This window comes from Ammospiza caudacuta, chromosome 12 (genome assembly GCF_027887145.1).
Source record: "Ammospiza caudacuta isolate bAmmCau1 chromosome 12, bAmmCau1.pri, whole genome shotgun sequence".
Taxonomy (NCBI): domain Eukaryota; kingdom Metazoa; phylum Chordata; class Aves; order Passeriformes; family Passerellidae; genus Ammospiza; species Ammospiza caudacuta.
The window spans coordinates 11,315,206-11,340,540 of record NC_080604.1 but is presented as its reverse complement, the minus strand read 5'-3'; the positions used below and the strand labels follow the sequence as shown (position 1 = coordinate 11,340,540).

Genomic DNA, 25,335 nt, shown 5'->3' with positions numbered 1-25,335 from the left:
ACCCACTATAAGCTGTGGGAAGCCTCAATAAACACAGTGTTGGGGAAAGGTAACTGGGAGCAGGGACTTCCCAGCTCGTGGAGCTGCAGCCTCCATGAGCAGGTGCCAGAGCCTTTTCACTGACAGCTGTTTCTAGATCACTCCTAGATCACTGCAGGTAGTGATGTAGATCAGCACAATAACAAAGCAAAGTGTGTGATTGCCCTGGCTTGAAACCACGTGGGTAAAATTGCCTTTCTCCCTTGCATGTTTTGTCTTCATAGTGGAAGTGAAGGATGTTAGTCATGGCCTTTCCTTGGCTGTGGAAGGATGTGAGGATGTGTCCTTAGCAGTGGCCATTATTGTGCTGCTCTAGTTTATGCTCAGGCTGCAGGAGGTGAGGTGTACTGAGGTTCTTTTTGTGCTGGGGAGAGGGGAGGACAAGAATAGCAAATTAATGTGTTACCTAAATTTAAAAGGTTCATAGCAATCTCTCTTTAATAGTGTATTTCTATTTGGAAGTCTTTGAAAGAAGGTTTCTCTGTAATTTTGCATATTTTTTTTACAATACTATGTGTCATTTTAATGTGTGTTTAACCAGTGAATTTAGTCAGATTGCAGCAAGGGCATCCTGTATTTACCTTGTTTAAGAATAGTCTCTCTTCCATAAGTGGTGGAAACTACCAAAGTGTTCAGACATTTCTCAGGCTTGGTTTTCCTCTGAAGAGGCTGAAGACAACATGGGAATCCTTACATTCTGTAAATCCCTGCAAAGGATCTCCTGATAATATTTCTTCCTTTCTTCCAATCTTTGTGTTGTTCTATGTTTTTTGAGAGTGTTTTCACTTTAGGGTTTGTTTGTGATTTTTTTTTTTCTCAGTAACTCATCCATTTCATGTGAGCTTAATCCTGTGTACTATATTGCAATGGCTAGACCAGCCTGTAAAAATTATTGGAAGATCCTCGTCAGTCTTTCTTAGCTTGACCTTCATAGAGGCTTTATCAGCTTTGTTTGTGCTACTTCAGCATGGCTGATCAAGCTTATTGACATACTCTAATCATTACAGGCATTTCCTCCCTTTGAAGAACACAGACTTGTTTCTGACATGTTGTTAGAACTTAGTCAAACAAGACAGATCCTTGGATGACTTGACAAAGGAGATGGTAGAGGCATTATCCTTTATCCTCCTCAGAACAATATGGCACACTCTTTCTTCTCCAGATGAAGTATAAAGTATATTCAAGGGGATTTTTGTGTGACATACTTTCAAAAGAACTCTTTTATTTCTTATAAAAAGTTATCACCTACTACTTGAGTTAGACTCACGTTTACTGAGTAAAATAAATAACTGTAATAGATCTGTTATTTGGCATACAAGAAATGGACTTCTTCCAATTATGTATGTCCTTATGGCCACACTGCTTTCCCTTTCTAGCTCTCAGTTACAGACCAACCAGAGTGGCTGGTTTTCATCTGAAGAGAATTCATGCAATGACCTAATGCTTCTAATTTTAAGCTTTACTGTGCATTCAGAAATGTTGTGGGTGATGCTTTCTATCTGATGTTACAAATGCTCTGGAGTTTGAAGCTGCACAGCTCACTGTTTGTGCTCTGAGCTCCTTTGGAAGTGATGGTGGGATGCTTGAGCTCCATGAGCTCCTTTTCAAAGTATTTCCTTTGCATTGCTTTACAGAAGGTTTCTTCATGTGTAATTCATGTTCCCCAGTTGAGTGCATACCTCTCCCTGCATCACACCTCCTATTTCTATTTGAATTTTGGGGGATTCCATATCCTGTAAAACATCTTCCTTATTCATCACAGTGCCTCCCCTAAGGTAACTAGCAAAATCCTGTGTGACTTGTAACATCTCCCAAGGGTGCAACTGTATAAAAACAGGGAATAATTCAGTTGTTTCTGAATAAAGTTTCTTAACACAAAAAAAAGTTGGGGGAGGGGGCTGTGAAAGGGGAAGTTGGATACTCTCTGCATGATATAGACAATATTTCCTGAGACAGGAGATACTAACCTCAAAGAATTTAAAATAAAACATTGATTTAATTTTTTTCTTTTTTTTTTTTGGAAGTGGAATAGCGGAGGTAAAAATGGTAGAATAGTTGGTCTTTTTATCCTGTGTGCAGATGAAATTGATTAAACCTTAAAAACTCGCCTCAGTCCACCCGGTTTATTAATTGAAGAATTTCCTCTTCCCCAGAATGGGAAGTGCACATTAAAACAGAGCTTTGCCCTTGAGTAGCAATGATACTTGAGAACGGTACATTTTCTACAATCCTATTTTCTCTTCTACACTAGAGGAAATCCTAACATGGTAAAAAGCATATTTAAAAAAAACCCAAAAGTATGTTTAAGGAAGTCCTCTTTCATTTCCTTGTAGAGCATGAAATCAAATTATAGCCCATGGCCCACAATTATTTTATTTTTACATTTCAAATTCCATTTTCTGCTTCCTTTTGCTGCCTGTGAACAAGAGTTGTACTGTTTGTGCAAAGTCAGCTAAAAAGATTACCACAAACAGGACAGGACACAGTAGCTTAAAGAAGGCACCACTCAGAATCTGTGCCTATGTTCCACGTGTGACAAGCAAAACGTCCCCTTTGTTCACACAGGGACCTGATCCCCTCTTCTCTCTACTCACCAGGTTTCACCTTTTGAAGCCAAGTCAGCTTTATATTGATTTATTATTGGGAATACAATGCAATATTTTAGTTACGCTTGCCAAAATAATACTGCTTAAAAGGCTCTCATATTCTATGTCTGCATTTGGTAAAGACAAACCAATTGAGATTCTGCTTATTTATTGAAAATGCCTTTTGGGTGAGCTTTTCAGTAAGGAATTGGTAGCTAATTTAGTGCTTGGAAATTGTAGCTAGATGGTTCTGAAAGTGGGCTCAGTGCATGTACAATAAAACACTAATACATTTTTGGAACTGATAAATTAATACATGAGGCTGAAGTGTTTGTTTGTTTGTCTTCCTAGATCTAATAATGTAATTTTTTTCTAAGTTAGTGTTAATATTATGTTTTGCTGCAGGGACACAGCTCAGTCTGGGAGTTGGGGTATAAAATTTACAAGCATGCAGGCTGCACCAATGGAAGGTGGTTTGAGTTCCTGTACATGCAGAACTGCAACAGCCTCTGTGGTTGAGGTTGAAGAAGGTTTATTATTTAATATGAAATGTTCTGCTGCAGAATAAAACATGGCAATTACAGTGCTTTACTGTTTTCCAAAATGCATCTGATATCTTGGCTACTCCCATGTGAAACTGATATAAGAGCTGATTTTTACTAATTGTGTGTGACACTAAACACATTTATGAGGAGTGAATTTGATGGAGGGGATGAAGGTTTGCAGCCTTGTTGCCTGGAACTCTTGGCAGGCTTTGTTTCCTATTTCAGCAATGGTTTGAAGATACATTGAACTAAATAATGCAAATAGAGAGAATGCAGTGAATTTTCTCCAAAAGACTAAATGTTGATCAATACATACTTTTGAAAGGCATACTATTCTTTTTCAGTGTACTCAGGCTGGTGAGTTCTTTCAGGATCCAAGAGTGAGAGCTAGCTAGGAATGATGTTGCAAGTGCACTTTAGGGAAGCTTGAGTTGCTTCCTTCTGCTCTTTGGAAATATGTCATAATCTCTGACATCTGTGATTCAAATCCTGAGTAAAGAGTAATAAATTACTTCCTTGATGACTTTATATAATCAGACACTCTTCAAAATTCAGGAGCAAGCATGGGTTGTGTGTTCAAAGCAGTAGCTGGACCTTTTCTTGATCTTGTCTCTGAAGGTATTTTTCTTATTTTCTGAGTTTTGTGTTCCCTGTCACTTTTGTGATACAAATGAGTGCTGCTGCCTCCAGGTTTAGCTGGCACTTGCAGTCTTTGTGATGCTGTGCTGCTGGTCTTGTGTTTTTCCTGTATCTGGCTGTCATCCAGAATATCTCAGTTCATGTTTTATCTTTCTTGTTTGTTTTTCTTCACTCAGACTATCTACTTTATTTGTGCTGTGGTTTAGCTGCTTATCTTTAAAGTATAATGCCCATCTTTCTCCACCCCCTTGTGTTTTCTGATGACAACTTGTTTATTTCATTTGCTTTTTGCAAGGCTTCATCTGAGCTGTGTGTCATCACACAAAGGGTACTCCAATAATTGATCTTTCATTTTCAAGCAAAGTGAGAAGTCACATGTCAGGATTTATCTTTTCAATGTTCTTGAACATGTCTTTCATAGATGAAGTGGTAAATAAAAGGTTACACCCCTGTTTTCTCTGTAGAAGAAATAATTTGAGTATCTTAGTTTAACTTTTTCATTGATTTTATGTGACCTGCTTCAGTGCAGATAAAATGTTTTTGATTGCTGTGCTTCCTGGTATGCAGACCCGTCCTTTGCGTGTGTCTCTGCTTGGTTCAAACTAATTTCAAGCCATTTTCTTGTTCTGAAGGTTTGAGGAATATTCAAGTAGTCCATAATCTCTTCCCTATTACTAGTTTTAACTGTGTAGGCCCATATTCTGTCTCCTTTTTTGAGGAGTGCTTTTTTTTGTCCTATGACTTCTTTCAGTTCTTCTGTTCCATTTGGCACAAGACCCCATGGCTGACATTTTGTTATCAGATAGTGCAGGTGTGAGTAATATTTTCACCTTCTTTAACTCTTGTTACTGTTTTTGAATCTCCACATAGTATATCTGCAATATTTTTATGTCCCATTTGAAAAATCTTTCCAAGTGAGGTTGTATTCAAAAGAATATTGATGTAGTCCATCCTTGCTTCACTGTTTCTTGTTAAATCTTACTCTGCTGGAGAAAATTATTCAGAAATATTGTTTCTTTTGTTGACTGAACTCTGATATGATAGTAAGCTAATTCTTTACTAGAGATTTAGTAAATTTGAAGTTAAACATATTCTAAGTCTGCTATTACCATTTATATGTTATGAGGAGAAAATGTATTGCATGAAAATGTTCCATGGGAGAGGGTTACAGTTTTGTCATCTTGCCAACTTTCCTGATTTGAAATGTGACATTGGTGAATCCTAGTACACTTATCTAGATGATTTTTAGTGTTTATTGAACTTTATGCATGACTGATGGGCAGTGAAAGAAATGGGTTCTAGAATAAACCAAAATGTAAAACTATGTAGGAGAAGATGGGGGATTGAGAAGAAGGTGAATTGTCAAAGATGGTTTATTAATCAGCTCAGAAAGGAAAGTTGAGGAACCAAGTTTTAGCAATATTTTTTCACCTTGTAACTCAAGGGTCCTGTAAACCTGAGCACTCTTGCCTTGACATGCGTGAGTGGACACATACAAAACATTACAAAACATCCTTATGCCTTGGTGAGAAGGCAGTTCAGGTATTTCTGTCAGTGCTGTTGTGGTCTTTGCCGTGATTCCGTGATCCTGTGAAGGGCAGCACTTCCCACCCTGCCCTTGTGCCAGCTGTGCCTTCTGCCCCAGCTTGTGCCATCTCTCAGGAGCTGTGGCCAGCCAGTCACTGGGGCTTTGGAGAAGGCACAGTAGTTGTGCTGACAGTGTTTGTGAACTCGTGTGTGCTGCTGCTCTCCTTGACTTGAAATATTTTTGTCTGGAGTGTCATGGTGCATCTTCTGGTGTTTTTCATGGACTGTACCGTTATTTCTCTTAGTTCATCTTCTATGAAGATGAGGCAATGCCACAAGGCAGACATTCTCAGCCTTCTAGCAACTGGGTTGGTGATTTTTATGGCTCTTTTAAGTTGTTGCTAATAGATTCATAAATATAGCAATTGCAAGCATTTGAGTATAGCAAATGAATTTGAAGCAGTTGATTTGGAGCTTCAAGGTAAAGTGACCCCTTTTACTGAAACTGCATATTACAACTCTGTGCAGATTTTGTGTTCTTTTGGAGGGAAAGATACCACACTGTACATAATGCATCTTTTCAAGGCCAGGTTTGGATCTGGTGGCTTTGGCTTAGTTCTGGAGCATGAGGATCACTGTGCTTTAGGAGTCACAGTAATGTTTGGTAAGGCTCAAGCTGCAGCATTGTTGTGTTACCAAAATGTCCCTTTTAAAGTATTAATAAAGAATTGGACTTGATGATGTGGTTTCTATTTATTCCCATTCCTTTTCAGGATGTCAGCTGTGTAGAACAGTGTAATACAAAATCTGTGTATTAGGTTTAAAACAGCCCTGCTGTATGCATTCACAAAAATGGGTCCATTCTGATTGTTAAGTGCTTTGTCCCACTCAAACCATTTTCATGCTGTTTGTTTCCCTTGGTTTCTGACCTTCAAGTCTGCACTTGGGTGGTGTGTAAAGTCTGAGCCTTTTGTACAGGCTTGATGATGTTTTTATTGAAATTTAAGCAAGCTCTAAATCACTACAATTCCCAAAACAATAAAAATGCAAACTACTTTTGAAGATATAATGCCCATCTTTGGTTTGTCAGGGAGAGATATTTGAAATGATTGGTGAAAATTCTGCAGGAGCCCTGGAAATACTATAATTATCCAACTAGTGCTCTGAAGGGCTTAACATTCATTTTTACAAGATGAAAGGTCTTGTAGGTTGAAATAGTCATTTGTAGCCATAATTTTTTTCTTCTTGTAGTTCCCACCCACTCATTCACCCATGCACTTCAACCTCGGAATGATTTCCTATCCTGAGTTCATGGGAACTGGGAACAAGGGGAGCTGTTGTCATAGCCATTGTAAAAGCCTTAAAAGCAAAAAAAGGCAAGGGAAAGGCTGGACAGCCTGGAGAAACAAGGAACAGTTGTATTGATTTCTTGCTCTTCTGATCTTAAAGCCAATATTAAAAGTACTTAAGTTAGAGAACTGGAATTTTACATGATTTCCAGCTTTTATCTTTCAAAATGTGCTTTTTTTGGCATATGACTTTCTGGTACTAAAGCTTTAATTTTTTTGTTACTTTTTTATGTTTAAACTTTCTCAACACTTGAGTCTGTTGCACTTTTCTGTTTTAGTATTCAGAGCATTTCAGTTACCTCAATTGAAACAAGAAAATTCTGAATGTAATTAGTGGAAGGCCCAGTGTTCATCAGAAGCTTCCTTGAAAACTAAATCCATGAAATTCAGGTTGCTTCAATCAAAAGATTAAGGGTTCATGACAACAATATTTTGAAAAATAAAAATAATCTATAAGCATGATAGGTAATGTCAGCCTAAAATTTAGGATCCTTTCTATGAAGAGATCTAGGAATCAGATCTGTTCTTGTGTTTGAAATTACTTGTTCAAGTTATGTGGATCAGAATTGGGAGTGAATGGTGATACACTGCAGGTTTTGAATTGTCTCTTTCTGACACTGAGGGATTCAAGAATTTCTTTAGACTTGGGATAAACCTGTCTCTGGTGGTGGTCATGGTCTTCACTTTTATGAAATTTTGGGCTTGGAAAGAAAAGTGATAGGAGGGAGGTAGGGACTGAGGCTTGTGGATGTTTTATGGGGTACCTGGTTGGCTCTTGTTGGGGTTGCTCTGAGTGTGCAGCTCCCTGCAGTGTTGCTATGTGTTTCTTTGGCTGTATTAGATTCTTGCTTGTCTGCTTATATTATAATTTTTAATTGAGGCAAATGTCATGCCTGTGTTGCTACAAGCTTAATTTTCTTAGTATATTTTTAATGCAATGATAACAGCCTTGGACTTGAACTATCGCATTCTTCCCTGGTTCTTATGACTCAGTGATAGCCTATAATAGCTTAAATTCCCAAGGTCTTAATTTCAAAAGAGCTGTGGAATTCAGTGCTTGTGTTCTGTTTGTCTTTCTAGGCATTTGTACATATGTTGACAATTTTAAATGGAAACTAGTTGAGAAAATGATCCTTAATCTTTTTATGCTGTGGCAATACTGACTGTGAGTTCTCCTCCAGGTGCCCAGATTATCGATTTAATGATGCTTGTGATAGATGTGACAAAGGGGATGCAGACACAGTCAGCAGAGTGCTTGGTAATTGGGCAAATTGCCTGCCAGAAGATGGTGGTAGTCCTGAACAAAATAGATCTCCTTCCAGAGGGGAAGAGACAGAGTGCCATTGAGAAGATGACTAAGAAAATGCAGAAGACCTTGGAAAATACCAAGTAAGTGAGCAGTAATACTAACAGATAACTTATCACAAAATTTATTTTGGCAAAAATGCCAACATTTCTCTTCCAAGGTGCTTCTAAACATGGTGGCATATCTAGCAAAAATTATGTGAAGAGAGTGAAAAGATTTACAGAAACTCAGAAGCAATTCCAAATTCACCTCTGCAAGTATCATGTATACAGAAATGTTTTCCTGCAATTAAGCTTTTAGATTTAAAGAGCTGCTTGGAGTTTGGATAGGATAATGCAAAGCCAGAATATCCAGGTGAAGAACTGTTGGATGTGGTTACAGCACATCTTTGCTTTGCTCAGAGATATAAGGGGACATAACTATTGGGTCACATTTTGAGTTGAAGGAAAAAAGGAATAGGATTCAGAGTGCAGAGGAGAGAGAACCAAAATTCAGTTTTGTCATGTGCAGTCTGTGCTTGATGGTGCTTTGAAAGCACTGCTGATGTGGGTGGGATTGCAAAGTGCCTGCTCTGTTGTATCTCGGGCATTTGGAGTTTCTCCACAGCGTTTTTTCCCACTTGACTTTGAATCTCCAAATGTGTGGTTTTAAAATGCTTTTCTATTCCTCAACTATTCTTATTAGCAGGATATATGGTTATACTGTTTGACAACTGCCTCTAAGGACAATTGTGGTTTTTTGGTTTCGTTTTTCTTTAAAAAAGCTTACTTGTTGAAATACTTTCTCTACACACATAGGTGTGCATGTGGAATTCCATAGCAGTCAGCAAAGCTGAAGGCTGTTGCAGTTGTAGAGAAGATGTTGCCACCAATGCTGGGGAAATTATTGTAGTGTTGTCAAGAAATTGTATGGAAGGCAAAAAAAAAAAGACAGAGAAATGTAACTGTTGTATATTTGCATAGTTTGATGCTTCTGAATTTACCTAATCAAAACTCAGTTTCCTCTGAATTGGTACCAAAACTAAAAGCAAACTGTCCCTGTGAATGGAATTTCTATTTTTAAAAAATTTTTTGCACATCAGCTTCTCCCTTTGTCCAGCAGGATCTAAACTCTGCAGAGAGAAATTTGGTTTGATGGAGTAAGAGTTTCAGTCGGGCTGGATCATGTTTGAAAGTGCCTCCAAATGCACTATACAATTACTCCAGTTTGTTCTGGTGTATGGGAAGAGGAATAAAGCATTTGGTTACATGTAAATTTCTGTTTATTGCCATACAGTGCTCTGAAATACTTCTATGAAAATGCATTTCCAAAAGTTTCATGGTTAATCACAGGAATTTTTAGTGCATGTTTTTATTACCCTTTGTCCTTAGATGCCTCAGGCTTATGGCGTGTAAACAAAGAAAATACCTCATGTGCCTGGTTATAGCTGGGGCACCGAGTGAGCTCCCTTTCTAGAACTTAACATTTCTTTAGCAAAGCACCATCTCTTCCCTCCAGTTTGGTACCTTTTGTGAGAAAATCAGTGAGGGGTGGGTGTCAAGAGGATAGCCAAAATAATTAATTTTGGTCTGAATCTGTTGCATAAGAATGAAGCTAAGAGAGCAAGTCACTTTTTCGTGTAATTACTGATTACACTAGGTTGTATTTTAGAAAAAAAAAAAAGAGAAAATCTGCTGTAAGTTAAGGACTTGAAGAATAGAACTGATTGTAGGATAAAAGGTAAACTGAGGTCAGCTGGCTGTACTGCTCCTCTCTGAACCTTTGTGTATTTGAGATTTGTGAGTTTTGCAGACTTTGATTTCAGAAGATTTAGATCTTTCTGTTGTCTGCAGATCTTGCAGACTCAGGTAGGCATCATGAGGCATCTTGCATTTGGCTCCCATTTTGAAGGTTATGACTTTAGAATTTTAATTGTTTAATGAAAGTTTAAAAAATGCTGGTCTCCAATTAAAGTGACTTTGGATGCAAAGCACTTCATTAAGACTGGATAACAGTAGATGTTTGCTTGTGAAATAAGCTGAATCTTGCATTTGATGTCACAGCACTGAATCAGTAGCTAATGTGCAAGAGGACTGAAGCTTTCATAGTGAGGTCCAGTAGTGCTGATCTGCTGGCAATTCAGGAAGAAATTGTCAGTCACAATGGGAGAAGAGCAGATTTATTAGAATTTTAGGGAGTTTCCTAGCCTTCAGATGAGCCTGGAAGTTCTCTGTATTGACATGTGTAGGAGATATGTGGTCTGATGGTGAAAGTCTTTCTCTTTCAGATTCTCTGGGTGTCCTGTTGTTGCTGTGGCAGCAAAGCCTGGTGGACCAGAAGCCCCGGAGTCTGAGAATCCACTGGGTATTTCTGAATTAATTGAGGTACTCACTGAAGAACATAATAATAACATCAAAATATCCATTCTCAGATGTTAAAAACTCTTCGTTACATGGTATGGTGTTTATACTGTGAAGGGCAGGATACCTAAAGTAACTGAGAGCAGTTTGTAGCTTGCAATAGACTTGTCACCCTTTCTGTCATTAGCTTAGGGAGAGGAACATCTTTGCCCTGGAGGGATGCCATTGTTTCTTAAGATAACAGAAAAAAGTCCCAAAACAAAGGCATCATTCTTTGAAGACTTGTCAAATTCTGACTTGGGTGCTGCCAGGTTTAAAATACTTAAAAATTGCTGAAGTTAAGGTGCAGCATCATCATCAAAAATCTAGGGATGCCTGGCCCTGGGCAGCCAGGCTTGTGTAAAGGCAGGATATTGCACGAGGCTGCTGAGCTCTGAATGCTGCATCACCTGCCAGGCTGTGAGAGGCAGGATGGGCACGGGGATGTGATGTAGTGTGGCCTCAGACCAGACTTAGCCAGGACCAATCTGCCCTCAGTAGTTTCTAGGGATGAAGATATATGCAAGTGCTGACTTCTGCCTTTATCTGCCTCCTGTTGGATTTACTGGGATGTTCTCCAGGGTTAAAACCTTTGAAGGAAACTCTCATTGGAGCTGTTTCATCAATTGAAACCTAATATTAGATGAGCTGGCAAATGCTGTGTGAGCCCTGCCATTGAACTTGGAGCTGTTATCCCTTCTGTCCTTCCTAAGAGACTCTCCATTGTTCTGCCATTACAACCTGGGCTTGGGCTGCAGTTTTTGACCTTAAAAACAGATGTTAAAGGCAATACCAATTGTATATGCAGGTGATATAACAGAGAAAGAGATCAAAAGTGATTTGAGACAGGAGTGAACCAGTTCCTTTGAAACATTGTTGAGTATATTACTTCCTTTCTATAATTAAAATCTTTTGTCTGTTGATATATTTTAAGAAATGTAGTATTTGTCAACAAAAGAAAAATGCTAAACTCAGAGAATTTCTCTAGAAAATTGTACTTATGTAGTTTTATTAATGGATTGATCCTTCAAGAGGCACTAACAAAAATCTGAAGGGGAAGTTGAATTTGAAACTTAACCCAGTATTACAGTTTTTCTGGGAGGGAGACAGAGATGGGCTTTATGGGGCACTAATATCTGTATGTAAGTTTATTTTCACAAAATCCAAAAAAGCTGAAGTAGCAAAATGCTCTGTAAAATTGTCCTTTTGAGAGAGACAGGAAAAAGGGGGAGATGACACACATACAGTTTCTTTTCCTCTTTGCTTTGCTGCAGTGTTTATATTGAGTTTGGCAGCAACGTTATCGCCAGTGAGGTTTTGCTAACCAAGCTAAATGTGCAGCACCAAATCTTTCTAAGGCAGAAAATCGAACTGTTCCTGCTGCTAAGTGTGCACCTCCCCTATGGCACACACAGTTAATTTGACATTGGTGAGTTCTGAGCTCATTGGGAGATGCCTGAAATCAGTAAAATTGCAAGCTTGTTCAATCAATCATCCATTTGCCTGCCTTCTGCTGTGTTGCTGTCATGACTTTTCACCCAGGCATGGTGCTGCTTTTATCTTTTTTTTCAGGTCTTGAAGTCTCAGGCTTACCTGCCATCAAGAGACCCCTCAGGACACTTCCTTATGGCAGTCGACCACTGTTTCTCTATTAAGGGTCAAGGCACAGTGATGACAGGGACTATTCTTTCTGGCTCTGTTAGCCTTGGTGACAATGTGGAGATTCCTGCCCTGAAGGTGAGTCTCTCATTTTCATTCCCCCTGGTTTTCCTGATAGAAAGAAACACTCAACAAAGAAGAGAGTGTTCTCATCCAATCTGAATTATTTTCAATTTTTATTTTTGTACTCTATTATAACCCAGCTTATAACAGTAAGAGGCATAGTGATTTTTAAATAAGTCAGTAAAGTTACCTGCTCAATAATTTAGTTGGATGAAGAGAAGACTGATCTAGATTAGCATGTTAGGCTTTCAAATTCAGAGAAGCAAAATGGGCATGTTTCCAAGCTGAGATGCACCCAAGGACTGAACAAGGTTTGAGGGAGGTTACTCTCATTTGAGATGTGCTGCAGTGAGGATGTTTGCAAAAGAATCTATGTAGGTAGGCTTCCAGAAATGTCTGAAAGCAAAGGTAATGACAAGAAGAGGGCATTGAAATGCTTGATGAACATTCTCTTTGTTTGCTGAGGCTTTAATTTGTGTCAGCATGTTCTGAGAGAACTGCTGGGATGCAGGAGGTGGCTTGCTGCTATTGGGCTCTTCAGAGAGCCAGTAGAAAGTCAAAGAGACCTTCCACTGGCCTTTGAACTGCTCAGCTGTTCTTACTATTTAATTTCCTTAAAATATATTCATCCTTTAAAAGAAAACAAAGTGACTTTATGCTTGGAACATGTGAAATCTATTTCAGAGGTGCTGATTATCACTGCTTTGATTTTCCCTTAGCATTAATTGCCCAAAATGAATTAAGACTTGAGGAGTATTTTGCAGCTGCCACTTAAATGGGGACCGAGCTCATTACATTCTGTGGGCAGGCAAGTTCTGGCCTAACAAGCCTGGATGGGACTCCTTTGGTGCTGTCAGTATTATCTTCAAGTCATTTTACTATAAGGACCTTAGTATTTCATTGAGTGAACATGCTGTTTTCTCATTTTTCACTGTACTGTTTGGGCAAGTGAAGGGCTACAGGAGGCATCCTAATTTCACCTGAGATATTTGGCTGGTAGTGGACAGTTCATTTCTGGCCAGCCTACTCAGTGATACCTGTGGCCATCTAGTTTATATCCTGTTGTCCTTTGCATAGAAGTGATTTGTACTATACATACTCTGACATTTCTACTTCCCCAGTCGAGTTCCTCACTGCCCATATTCTCATTTACAGCATGCAGTCTATTTTGGGAGCCGTGCTTTCAATTCCTGCATGGAATATACTGGCTGGGATTGTAGCTGTAGCTTCAGCCTCTCCTGGTTTCCACTTGGCAGCATTCTTTCCTCTGCTGTTGTGTCCTGTTCTCAGTCCTGGGCCTGCCTGTGCTTGGGGTCCAAAGAGGGACAAGTAGTCAGGAGTGCAAGGAGTGGGAGATGGCTCCTGCCCAAACAGGGCCTTGCATAGCGAGTTCACTGCTTTCTTTCTGGCATAGCATTTGCCAAACTTCCTGTCATTTTGTGCTGCAGGAGACGGGGGAGACAGGGCAGAGTAATTATTTCTTGCAAAGAAAGAATGCATCACTAGATTATATCTGGAAATTACTATTCTGCTTTTCATCTGTAGTCCAAGAATGTTTTGAAGAAATGTGTTTAGAACTAAATCTGCTTTTTGAGAATCCATATGAAGGAAGAAATGACAAAAATATAGTAAATAACTTGTGAATTGGTATTTAAAAATGGAAATAGACTTTGTATGTTTTCCAACAGTGGAAAAGACTTCGTGTGAGTTTTTTAGTGGGCTTTCTTCCCAGGTGACTGGGAGAGTAGTCACTGAAGTGACAGACAACTTAGCAGATGAACAGGTCATTTGCCAGACAAGCCAGATCACTTGGCTCTTATGGCATTAACTACTTCCCTCTAAGTTTTAGTTATTTTTCCAGTTGCTGTTAATGAATTAAACCTTCCACTGCTGTGTGTGAAATGGGAGATGTGTCCATGCCTTGGGATAATAATAGCTGTGGGCAGAATTTTGTATTTTGGCACTAGCAACTTGTGGGCATTCACCTTCATGTTGCACAGGTATGGAAACCGAGGCACAGTAGAAGGAAGCAATGTTTGTAAGTGTGAGCTGTGAGTTGTACTTACCCCTGCCAGCATCATGCAGAGCTGGGTTAGGATACCTATGAAAGGTCAAACCTTTCTCAGGCGTACAAGGTAACGGAGGAAGCACATTTCACAACACATTGTGGTTTATGACTCTCTCTGACCTTTTTTTGCCCTGACCCAATGGTAACTGAGATTGACAGCTGGTACATTTAGGGACGTTACAAACTAGCTGCTTTTTTTAAATTTGAAGAACCCTCTCACCAAATGGAGTGGCATCACCTTCCAGTTCTGCTAATGGACTTCGACATCTTTGACCGCTTGAACCTGCACAAAGGAGGGACACAGCAATTAAAAATAAACAGTGACATTCTCAAATGCCCATGCTGGCTCTGATTGAGGCTGAGAGCACCAGCAGTGCATGGATTCCTTTATGCTTTGCCTATGTAAATTGCCATCTGGGGTTGATTATCCATATGGCAAAAAGAAAAATTATATATGTGTGTTTGGAAAAAAGCTTTGACACAGCAAACAGTTCACTATCCAATTGAGTTAGTACTATTTGCTCCTTAGCACTTGAAATCCACCTTGAAGAGCATGAATCTAGGATTTCTGCAGCAAAAACATAGCGTTGGCAGAATTCTAAATGTCATTTAAGATAATTTCAGTGGTCTTTCAATCTCTATAGTATTTGAGTTTATAAACTGCAACAACTCGTGACACTTCTATTTCTGCTTTATAAAAGTTACTGGAGTTTGAATAATAAGAATTTTTTGCAATTTAGTTTTGTTTTTATTTTACTGATATCTAAAGTATCTGTTGTTTAGAAATTTCAGTTTAAATGAGGATGAATGTCAAACTCCAGTGCTGCTGGGTCTTTTTATAGCACACTTAACTGAAAAAGAAAAGTGTTTTCATTTCAGTGGAGGAAAGTATCTTTTGCCTTCCTTATCCAGGTGAGAAAGATTGTAGAAAAGGTCAAGTCTGAATTGGGTGAGGAGGCAGAGAGGGGTGTACACAGCTCATGGACCTGGTTATCCTGGAAGTGTCCACTCAGCATTGCCTTGCTGTGATCAGGGCTGTGGGTACACAAGACCCCGAGCACAGATGTGGCAGCCCAGTATGAAGACCACTGCTGGGGCTCTATTTCAGGAATTGCAAGAAGTAGAAACTTTTCTCTTTGTCTTATAGTCAGGTTCCTGTTTGTCCTGTTTAGTGAATTGCTAACAAATGCTGGAGCAGATTGGTGCAAGCTGAGTGGCTGCTGGAGGTAAATAACTCTGTAAAGTCCAGTGCTGCCATTTGTACTGTGTGTGTGTGTCAGAAGTTGGGAGTGTCTCGAATGCTGAGTAGCTGTGTTCCTGCTGAGTGGTTACATCCATGTTTTTCTTTAAGGGATCGTGTGGGGATTCTCACTCTGCTGAATCTGAATAACTTATCTGGTGTTGTATTGTAAAAAGTTGTTTCTTGTGTAATAAGTCTAATTAAAAGGAAAGAGAAATATTCTTACCAGTTCCAACCTTGACCATCCTGGAGGTTGGTACTAGTCAATTGCCATTTTTAGTGTGGAGCATCTCAGTCTCAAAAGTTGCAACCACACTTACAAAATGCTCCCCTCCTGTTGGAGAGCAGTTAAACAGATTGTTTCAGTACTCAGGTGAACTTTCACAAGCTCATGTGAGACTTAGATATGAAAAATGTGAGGAACTTGCTTCTGTTTATCTCATCAAGCCTCCTAGTAAATGAGAGTGTTGGTTTAACCCAGTAGTGATTCTGTCTTGGCAAGAGCCTATTGACTGTCAAATTAAACTGACTTTATGAACTTTAAAGAAGCATAGTTTTGCATGATACTGGGAAGCTTCATGGCTTCATATACTTTCATCATATGAAGAGAGATGTTTCCTCCTAAGCTTTTTTGTTGGCTAGATAACCTTGGTCTGTGTTTTGGCAAATGATCTGTAGCTTTTATCACTGATACAACAAAAAAAATTCCCCACTGTCTGATGGAATAACGCAAATAGTATTTGAAAGGCTATTTCCTTCAAACCATTGTAGCTGTTAAAATTGTAACAGAGATGTACTTTTGTCCATGTAAGTGCCTCAGTCTGTCTGATGTCCCAGGACCTCTGATTAGTGAGCTTTATTATGTGTATACATGTAGTAAGGATTAATTTTAGTTTATTTAAGGACTTTTGCACAATCAGAGTTGCACAGTTAAGCCTTGTCAGAGGACAGTTAAGTCTCAGAAAACAAATTTGGATCAAACCCCACTGAATTGGATCACAAAGATGTTTGTATGTGGACTTTCATGGTACAGTCTTAAAGTTAAGTTTTTCCTTTTACAATTTTGAGCGCTTTGGGCCTCCTAATACTCTCCTTCCAAACTGCAGTCAATGTTGATTGCTTTTAGCAGATAGAGAGAACCCTTGCTGTATATTCTGAGAGTATGTCTAAATATTGCTTCTACATCTCTTTCTTCCTGTGCTACTTGGGTTTTTCTTGCTCAATACTGATACAAACACCCTTTAAAATGCAACAAGTCCTCTGCTGAAGGGGAGTTTTGCTTGCCTTGAACTTTTTTTTTTTTCCACTCATTGGAGTGCTGTGAAGAAGGGCAGTTCAGAGAATTGAGTTGAGAAAGAATTACCTAAATGTAGCTGGTAAATTGTGAAAAGGTAGTTTATGGTGCATATTAAAAGATGTGGGTGCAAAAATGCAAGAACTTTAACTCCTAGAGCAATAAACGAAATGTAGAAACATAATGTTTTACTTGGGGTTTAATTCAGGACAAGAATGAAACTTTTTTTTATTATTTGTCTGCTGCTTGAAACACGGGTTATGGTTTTTTGGAGATTTTCTTCTTTCCTAGAAAACATCAGTGTGAATCCTACTGGTTTTGCATCTGCTGTGGCATTACTTAAAAGCAAAATATGCAGGATTTGGCTTATACTGAAAAGTACTCTGCTTTGAGCATTTAGGATATTATCAGTTGTTTTGGAAGAACAAAATTGCTCTGCACAGTTCTTTGTGGTTAAGTGGAGGATGAAAGATCTGATCCCGTGCCTGTGGAATGAAATTTAGATCTGGCAATAAAAACTTCTCAAATCTTTTTGGCTCAATCTCTTAAGAGAATAAGGGTAGCAGATGCTGAGTTCTTTCTGAAGATCAGTTCCCTCATTTTCAAGCATGGTTTTGTAACTTTTTACTGTGTGGTTTGTTCGGTTTTGTTTTCTTATTTCTGTTTTAGTTCACGTTTTTAAAAAACCCAAACCAACACCAAGCCCTCAAAAAAAAAAAAACAAAAAACAAAACAAAACAAAAAACCAAACCAACCAAAAAAAAACCACCTAAAGACTGCGAAGCACAAAATCCATTTTAAGGTTGTTTTAAAAAAACATACAAAATTGTGGTTAACTGTAGACCTTTAAACTTACAAAAACCCCCTCAGGAATAAAAACATTCAGCAAGAGATTTGTATGTTGCTATTCATTCTCTACCTGTTACCAAAGTACAATGTTTAGTTCAAAACACTTGCAATGTTTTCTTGAGTATCATGTAGGTATAGTAAAGTGAGGGAGCAAGATAAAGGACTTTGTGCATTAAGGTTTGTCTTATTCAGGACCAGGGATAATACATAATAGATATATGTTGTGGGGCTTTTGATTTTTTCCTACTTGGTCTGAGCAGAAGGGAAGGAAGCCAGGGGAGAGCAGCCAACCTGAGCAGTGCTAATCCAAACCATACACTCTATTTCTGGAGCTTGTGTGTCTAATGTGATCTCTGCAGGCAGAAAAGTGGCCTAGTCAGTGCTGGCCAATTAACTCTTCAAATACTGAAATTCATCTGCAGCTTTTCTGCTTTTATTGGAGGTCTAGATGTACCATGTGCTCCCTGCCAGATAGAGACAGTTGGGTACAAGATTGGGTGATTTTTCTCATCCATTAGAAGGCAAAGCATATGAGTTTCTTCCTGCAGGGAATCTGAAGAGAGTTGTAACTTCTGTGTTGCTTCTGTCTATTTAAATAAAATGTCTGTTGAGATCAAGGCTCCACCTAGACATGCAGCATTGCTGGAAACAGCATTGCTCTCCAAGGTAGAATTAACTTCTGCAGCATTTCCATGGCACTGCTTGCTTGTGCAGGGTTATCTGCAGTGTTGACTGGTAGTGGCTAATGCATGAGATTAATTTGGAGTGTGTTATTTTGTGCCATTGCCATGCAGATAATTTTGCCTTAATATTTACTTAGTGCAGAGAACTGTTACTGTCTAAGAACTGGCACACTCTTTAGTGGAGCTAAAAGTGAAAAAATAATGCAAGATGATCTTGACTCTAAGTAGAAGAAAATACTGTGTGATATGAATGTCATACTTTTATTTTATATGATGACTGATTTTCTTAGATAAATCAAGATAGATTTTTTTCTGTCAAGATTTCAGTAAACATTTTGTCCCCTGAGAACTGCTAGAAAAGCTAAAGAAAGTTGTGACAGAAATAAAAGGTGGGGAAGAAACTGAGCTGAAGAAGAAGGAACCACTGTACTGACAGGAAAATGATCCAGGCAGAGTTGTTCTGAGGTTGGTCTTGGCACTGAAGTGTGATGGTTCCACTAGTGACTGCATGTGCTGCCCCATGTATGTAGGAGTTCTCCCCACTCATTTGCCTCTTTACTGTGCTCTTCAGACTCCTGGAGAGTGCTGGCAGATGTGATGTCCATGTGTAGTCTCTCATGCTCAGTATTCTGTAGCTCTTTCGGAACTACCAGCATACTGGGTTGCAGGATCTGATGGTAAATGCCAGTGCACAGGTGTGCCACAAATGGAGAAATGGGTTTTGTTCTTGTTTGCTACATGAGTGAGCAGTTTGGCCTTTTTATAGCAGCACACAAAGATAAACAAATATGCAAGTTTGTTATTCCAAAATGAGGTTGAAAAGAAAACTAAACATCTAATGAGCTACTCCTGACATCTAGATTTTTATGTATTCTCTCAACTTTCTGTATCTGCTCACTCTTACTTTTTCTTCTCCCTGTGCTTTTTTGTCCATTTCTACCTTCCTTTCCAGTCTCAGAGCTTGCTCTTCAAAGTGATTGGTCATTTCTACTTATACCATAGATTGAACTTTTTTCTTCTTGCATTTTCTCATCTGCTGTTGCAAATTTGAGCTGTGACTGGGATACAGCTGAACAAAAAGGCACATATTATCCTGAGACTTAGTAGGTAACATCTTTCCTGTTGAACCATTGCAGCTCCAGGGATCAAGTGTTGTGTTCCTGGCTTTGTGTACCCTGGGGTTCAAGATCAGTTTGGAACTAAGTTAATGGGCATTGCTGTAGTAGTCACAAGTTTCATCCAAATGCCTTTTTGTTTAACTTTAGGGTAACTCCTTAAAGCAAAGGATGGCTGGATTGTGTTTGCATAACTTGTTTGCTTAAGCATTGCCGCTGCCAGGTCATTAACTTTATTTTCATTTCTTTTAATTTACCAGGTAGAACTGTTCTCAGTGCAGTTTAATTGAAAGCAGACCAACATGCATGTACACAAACAGTTGGAGCAGGAATCTTAGTGGGATGCTTGAATAGTAATTGGGAAGGTAACCTCCTGTATGGTGCACACAGCCTTCACATGGCATTGCTGCTGGGAATTTAACTTTATTAGAAGGCTTAGTAAAGGCAGAGAGGAGTTCTCATGTTTTAAATATTCAAATTCATGTGCTGGAGGCTTTGGCAAAATTTCAGTAATCAGAATGAAGGGAGGGAATGTCACTCTTCTTCTTCCTTGGTCATCCATACACAGTACAATTCCTCATTTGATGAGGCTTTTAGAAGCAGAACAGCTCAGCAAGTGCCACATTAACTAAGCTGTGGTCTGTAAGTTATAAAGTTCTGCTCAGCTCTGGCCACTGGCAAAGAAAGGATCTGAATATTGAAAACATTACTTAACCAATGCTGCTGAAAATAAATATGACCCAGAGACAGAAGAAAATGGATTAGTGCATAACTGCACAGAAATCTGTATTTATTACCAGAGTACTTTCTTGAAGTATTCCTATAACACCATAGGAAGTTCTGTGGATTTCGTGCCTTGTACTCTGTGTTTCTGAGAGGGCTTCACTTAGAGAACTCTCTGCATTTTATTCTTTGATACTGCCATGAAAATTATGTGAGAATTTACTTTGCTCTTAAGTGTTTATTCAGCTCCTCACCTGAATCATCATATGCCTGTGACAATAACATGTATTGCTGAAACTAAATATGAGATGCATCTTTTCACTAAAATATTCCCATCACTTCATGTTATAATAGTTGGTGCAGTTTGAATTGGAAAAGTTAATGCTAGAGAGAGCCAATATTTACAGTATCAGCTGGAATGCTAAAATTAGTTTAGCTGCCCAGATAGTGCTGTGATGAACATGATACGAATGCCTAGATACAGATTTCCATTTGCAACTGTTTGAAATGAAAGCTGCAAACTCCCAGGCTCTTCAAGGGAGTAAAGATTAACTTCAAAGCATATGACATAAAATTGGCTTCTCTTTCTTTCTCCTCTAATGAATGAATAATCAAGAATAAACATTTCACACTTTAGAAATAGCAAGGAAAGCTCAAATAGCCTTTTAAAGAGTCTCTTTAGCTAATACAGCTTTAAATACTAAAATTGTAGACTTAAAAACTGTCAGGCCTTTGTGAAAGATTTACTAGTTGAGCTGTCCCTCTCTAGGCAACCTGTATTTAAGATATATTCCCTCAATATTTGTCTATAGGGTATGTAATAGGTTCTGCAGAAGAATAGCAGAGGTGGCCTTAATCCTTGTGCAGTTTAGGTGGCAGAAATCAGCCATGAGAACAGATTAACTCATGGAAATAAATAATCCCAGTGTATATATACAGCTGTCAAGGTTTTTTCTTCAACAGAAAGGGGATAGAGGTATGGAAACCAAGTCAGAAATTTGTTTGTCATGTAAGTTTTGTGTGGGGCTTCAGAATGTCTAGAAGTTTTTCTGCTCTTTCTTGGTATTCCTTTAACTTACTTGTTTTTGTTTTCTTAATTTCAATAACTGTATTGTAGTTGCTTTTTCTTAATATTAATTATGTGATGAATTTCAATAGACTGTTATGCTAAGCATCCCTAGAGGAGGTTTTTGTCTGATGTGCAATACCTAGTACATAGGACTGCAAAAAGTTAATTGGTGGCTTAAGGACAAAATATGTACTGTTATTAATAAGTTCATTTTTGAAATATGTGTATTATTCATGAGGTATTTTCTTGCCTAATTGAAGACGTCAGTCCTGCTGGTGGAGATTAGCTGACAACAATTTAAAGTCTTGAGGGAGTGAGGAATATGCAGGTATACCGCAAACACTCAAAACCACAGAAAAAAAGGGAAGCTTGAAAGTATGTATTTTTACTAAAGGATTAGAATAAATGTTCAATACATGAAATAAATGTCCAGTTTGGCCTTGAGTCAGCGCAGAGCAACACCAGTTGGTTTTGTCTAAATGCAGATCTTTGTAAAATAAAGTAAAATACAACAGTAAATCCCACTGGGAACTATTTTGCATTTGGTTTTAGGAGGGAGTTGGAGTCAAGTGGTGATTGAACAAGAATAATGTTTTGTATAACATGTGTTTCTGTTTCAAATGTTCCCTTTTCTGTTGCTGACATGATGTTCTTGTTTGGGGGAAAGCAGTTGTGTGTACAAAGGGTATTAAAGTGGCAAAGACCCTGATATTAATGCTTCCTTCCAGCCTTGTCAAGGGCTGCTCTGTTGTTTGGGTCAAGAGGAGGTTATTGGATATCTTCACCCCAGGGTAGGTCTTTAATCTCCTAAGGATGGAGGTGGAGAAACTTCTCTAAAATAGGGATACAGAGCGAGGCCCCAATTGTTCTGAGCCCTCTGGTGAATCTGCGATGTTACCTAAGAGTGAAGTTCAGTATCATTTATGCTGGTGTGTTAATATATTTCAGGCATGTATTTCCCTAAATAGTAGCAAAATGGTGGAGAATTACTGGGTTGGTAGGAGTCTCAGTGTCTGCTTTTCTTTCTTGCAGAAAGCACTAACAGATAAGTCAAAAGTTCTAAAATACAATTGTGGTCAAACATTTTTCGTTGTACAAATGTTGGGGTTTTTTTCAGGTCTTCCCTCTCACTTGTCTTTGCCATGTTTTCATCTTCACTTTTCCTGCCTACTCATCCTTTCTGTGGAGGTTTTTGAAGTTCCATTTTTTAATCAGCGTTCCAGATGTGTGATCTGTGCAGGTAGCACATCCCTGTTGTCAGAGCTGAGATCACAGGCTCTGGCTGCACTTCTGGAGACATCCTTGGAGATTTTAAATCTTTGTGGCAGGGGGGAATTTTTTTACAACTTGAGATTTACTGTTGGGAATAGAGAGAATGGGATTAATAAGAGTAAGGAGAATATTTTTAGGGAAGGCAATTGTGGCTTCATCTGCCTCCACCTCTGTAAAACGTGTATGCTGAACTAATGTGGGGAATTACTAGAAACATTGAGGTGCTTTTTCTTAAAGGGGTATTTTTGGCAGGAAATTAATCAGTATCTTTGAAAAAATGACAGTAATTTTCTAGTAAAAACACACAAATAAGAATGTGAAGGTAAGGGTTCTATTCAGTTGCTTTGTGGGTTTTTGTGGTTTTTTGTTTTCTTTTTTGTTTGTGAATTTTTGGTTTTTTAATTTTCAGGAGGATAAGGGTTTTGGGCTTTTTTGTTTGTTTTGTTTATTTAAATAAGGGTGGTTCTAATTCTTGTCGGAGGGTTTCATGTATTCAATATTGGCAAGATGCTTTGAAGGTGCATATATGGGTAAAGAGGCAAAGAAGTTTTTATGTCAGATTTAAATGGAGTAGGGGAGAAAGAAAAGTTAATGCTCAGGCATAGTTCTGTGGTTATAGTGTGACTCACAAGAAAGACTTAGTCCATGTGACACATACATTACAAACAGTTGTAAAAACATGCCTTTAGATATCCAGAATGAGGAGTGGGCTGAGTTAATGTTATTCTGAATCCGTAACATTCACGTTTTCTGGCACAGTGAGAGTAATGCTGCAAATCAAGCGTTGTATTACTGCTCTTGCTTTTACATTACTTTGTTGTCCCTGATGGACAATGTCCTTTCTGATCAGCTAGCAATGAAGTTTTAATCCTGCCTTTCATTTTTTCCATGCCATCTAGTGATGCTGACACTAGGGCTTTTTATCTGAATTAGGATTTAGATACACTTCGACAGGGAACTCACTGATGTGATTTAAAATTTTATAGTTATGTGAACTGCTTTAAAGTACATGCTGATTTTCTTGCTGTTTTCCTACCTATGAAGAATCAAATTTTCAGGTTAGATTTATGTTTAAATGTGATTAAGTTTTTATTAATGTCTCCCTCAATCTCCGTTGTGTGGTGATAATTTTCCTCAGTGTATTTGCATAAATATAATTTTAAACCATTGGAGCCATACCTGTATCTGGGCATGGCCATGTAGAAATGGGTCTTGTATCTTCCTAATGTTTTGTAGGTCATTAATATTCATTGGTAATCTTTGTTCAGAATTTCAATTCTTGTGTTTTAAGTTTTTGAAAGTAGTGGATTTCTTAAGTTCAGTCTTGGGTCTAAAGGAGACACTTACTGTAGTTTCTAAAAAAGTTTCTTTTAAAATTATTATCTGTGGCATGTGCTGTATCTAAAAGGGGTTTTTATATTTTTATTTCAGAAGAGTTGTTTGGTTTTTTTCTAGAAACCAATGAAAATGAGCCTTTTTTTGTGATAAAGACTGAGCTTTAGGATCTGTTTCATATTCTGTTTAATCTTAGCTTTAACAAAGTTAAGATTTCATTCTGTGTTCAAATCCCCTTGCTAACATAATTTATTCCATCTATTTTTTTTACCTGTGTTTGTAAGTCAGCTACTAAGACTCCAGTAGGTTGATAAAGAAATTAAGAACAGCATGTGAAAAGAAAAAAATCTTCTCCATATGCAGCAATTGCAACAAGTGGGATTTGGTTTGAGACGCTGAATGTATCTCTTACACTGATAGTAACAGGAAAGTTTCAGAGTGCACAGAGATGTCACAGCAGGTCTTGAAAGCTGAATGTGTAGGGGTGTTTTGTTTTTTGGGGGGGTGGTTGTGAGAGTGGTTGTTAGATTTTTCTAATACAGATACTAAAAGTTCAAGTCACAAAGGAAAACATATTCCCAGAGATGCTGATTATCCCAGTTACCACTCAAATAATTTGCAGCCACGAGATCTCAGCATTAATATAAAGCAGACTGCTGTGATTTAATGATAGATTTAGTTATTTAATTGTAAAAAAGGCCAATGAAGTATCATAAATGTGGGGGTTTTTGGGACTAAGAGTTTCCCCTGTTACATTTAAAGATCATATTAGATGCATTTCTCATATGCAATTTTTCATGTGGCAGTTCTATCTAGATTGAGTTTGTAGTGCTCTGATAATGATCAGAATTCTGCAATAATGAAAAATAAATCAGAGTTGGAACAGGCAAATCTGTGTGCTTTTGAACCTGCAGAGTTATTTTTTATCTTTTTTTATTTATTCATAAATAAAACAAGCTTTAGTTTCTTTGAAGGAGACATCTCTCTGCAAATGGGAGAAGCTGAAACCAGCACAGGCAGGTGTTGAGCAAATGTCTCCAGTGAGTTTTCACAAGGGTTATGTTACAGATTTTTCATTCTTTTTATTACTCTCCTCAGAATCTCACTTCTCAGGTTTGTACTTAATTTCTGGGTGATTCTGTGATATAAACCTCCAGATGTTTACCTGTTGTTTAAACCTGATTCCAGCCATTCTCCCAAGCAGAATTGTTTACCCCTTGTACATCCAAGGTTCACTCAGGTACCTTCTCCTCAGAGCTGGAATGTTGTTGCTTCAAGGTAATTTTGGCAGACAAATTTACAGGACCACACACTTGGGGTATTTAGTTGTACCTTTTGAACCACACTTATGAAAATGTAGGTGATTTACGTGTTCCAAAAACATGAGCGTTTTCAACCTCATCAATTATTTTTAATATTAAAAGTCAGCAGATGGAGCTAAAGGCTTGTAGAAAAATGACTTGTGCTGAATGTATATTAAACCACAAAGCCCACTAAGTTTAACTAATAATGTTTCTACTAAAACTTAAAACAGCAAAGCTATTTATTTGCTGCTAAACCTCACATTAGGATTCTTCTTTCATTCCCTTTTGTCTGT

The 25,335-nt window shown here is 38.3% G+C and overlaps 1 protein-coding gene across 4 annotated transcripts in view; it reads left to right on the top strand.

The window, feature by feature from the left end:
- Positions 1-25,335, top strand: part of EEFSEC (eukaryotic elongation factor, selenocysteine-tRNA specific) — a 121,261-nt gene that overhangs the window by 24,519 nt on the left and 71,407 nt on the right. For all 4 annotated transcript variants that reach the window (XM_058812964.1, XM_058812966.1, XM_058812965.1 and 1 more), the window contains 3 exons: positions 7,866-8,073; positions 10,257-10,353; positions 11,941-12,105. In XM_058812964.1, the coding sequence (XP_058668947.1) occupies positions 7,886-8,073; positions 10,257-10,353; positions 11,941-12,105 (450 nt within the window). In that variant the 5' untranslated portion in view covers positions 7,866-7,885. The remainder of the gene's footprint in view (positions 1-7,865; positions 8,074-10,256; positions 10,354-11,940; positions 12,106-25,335) is intronic.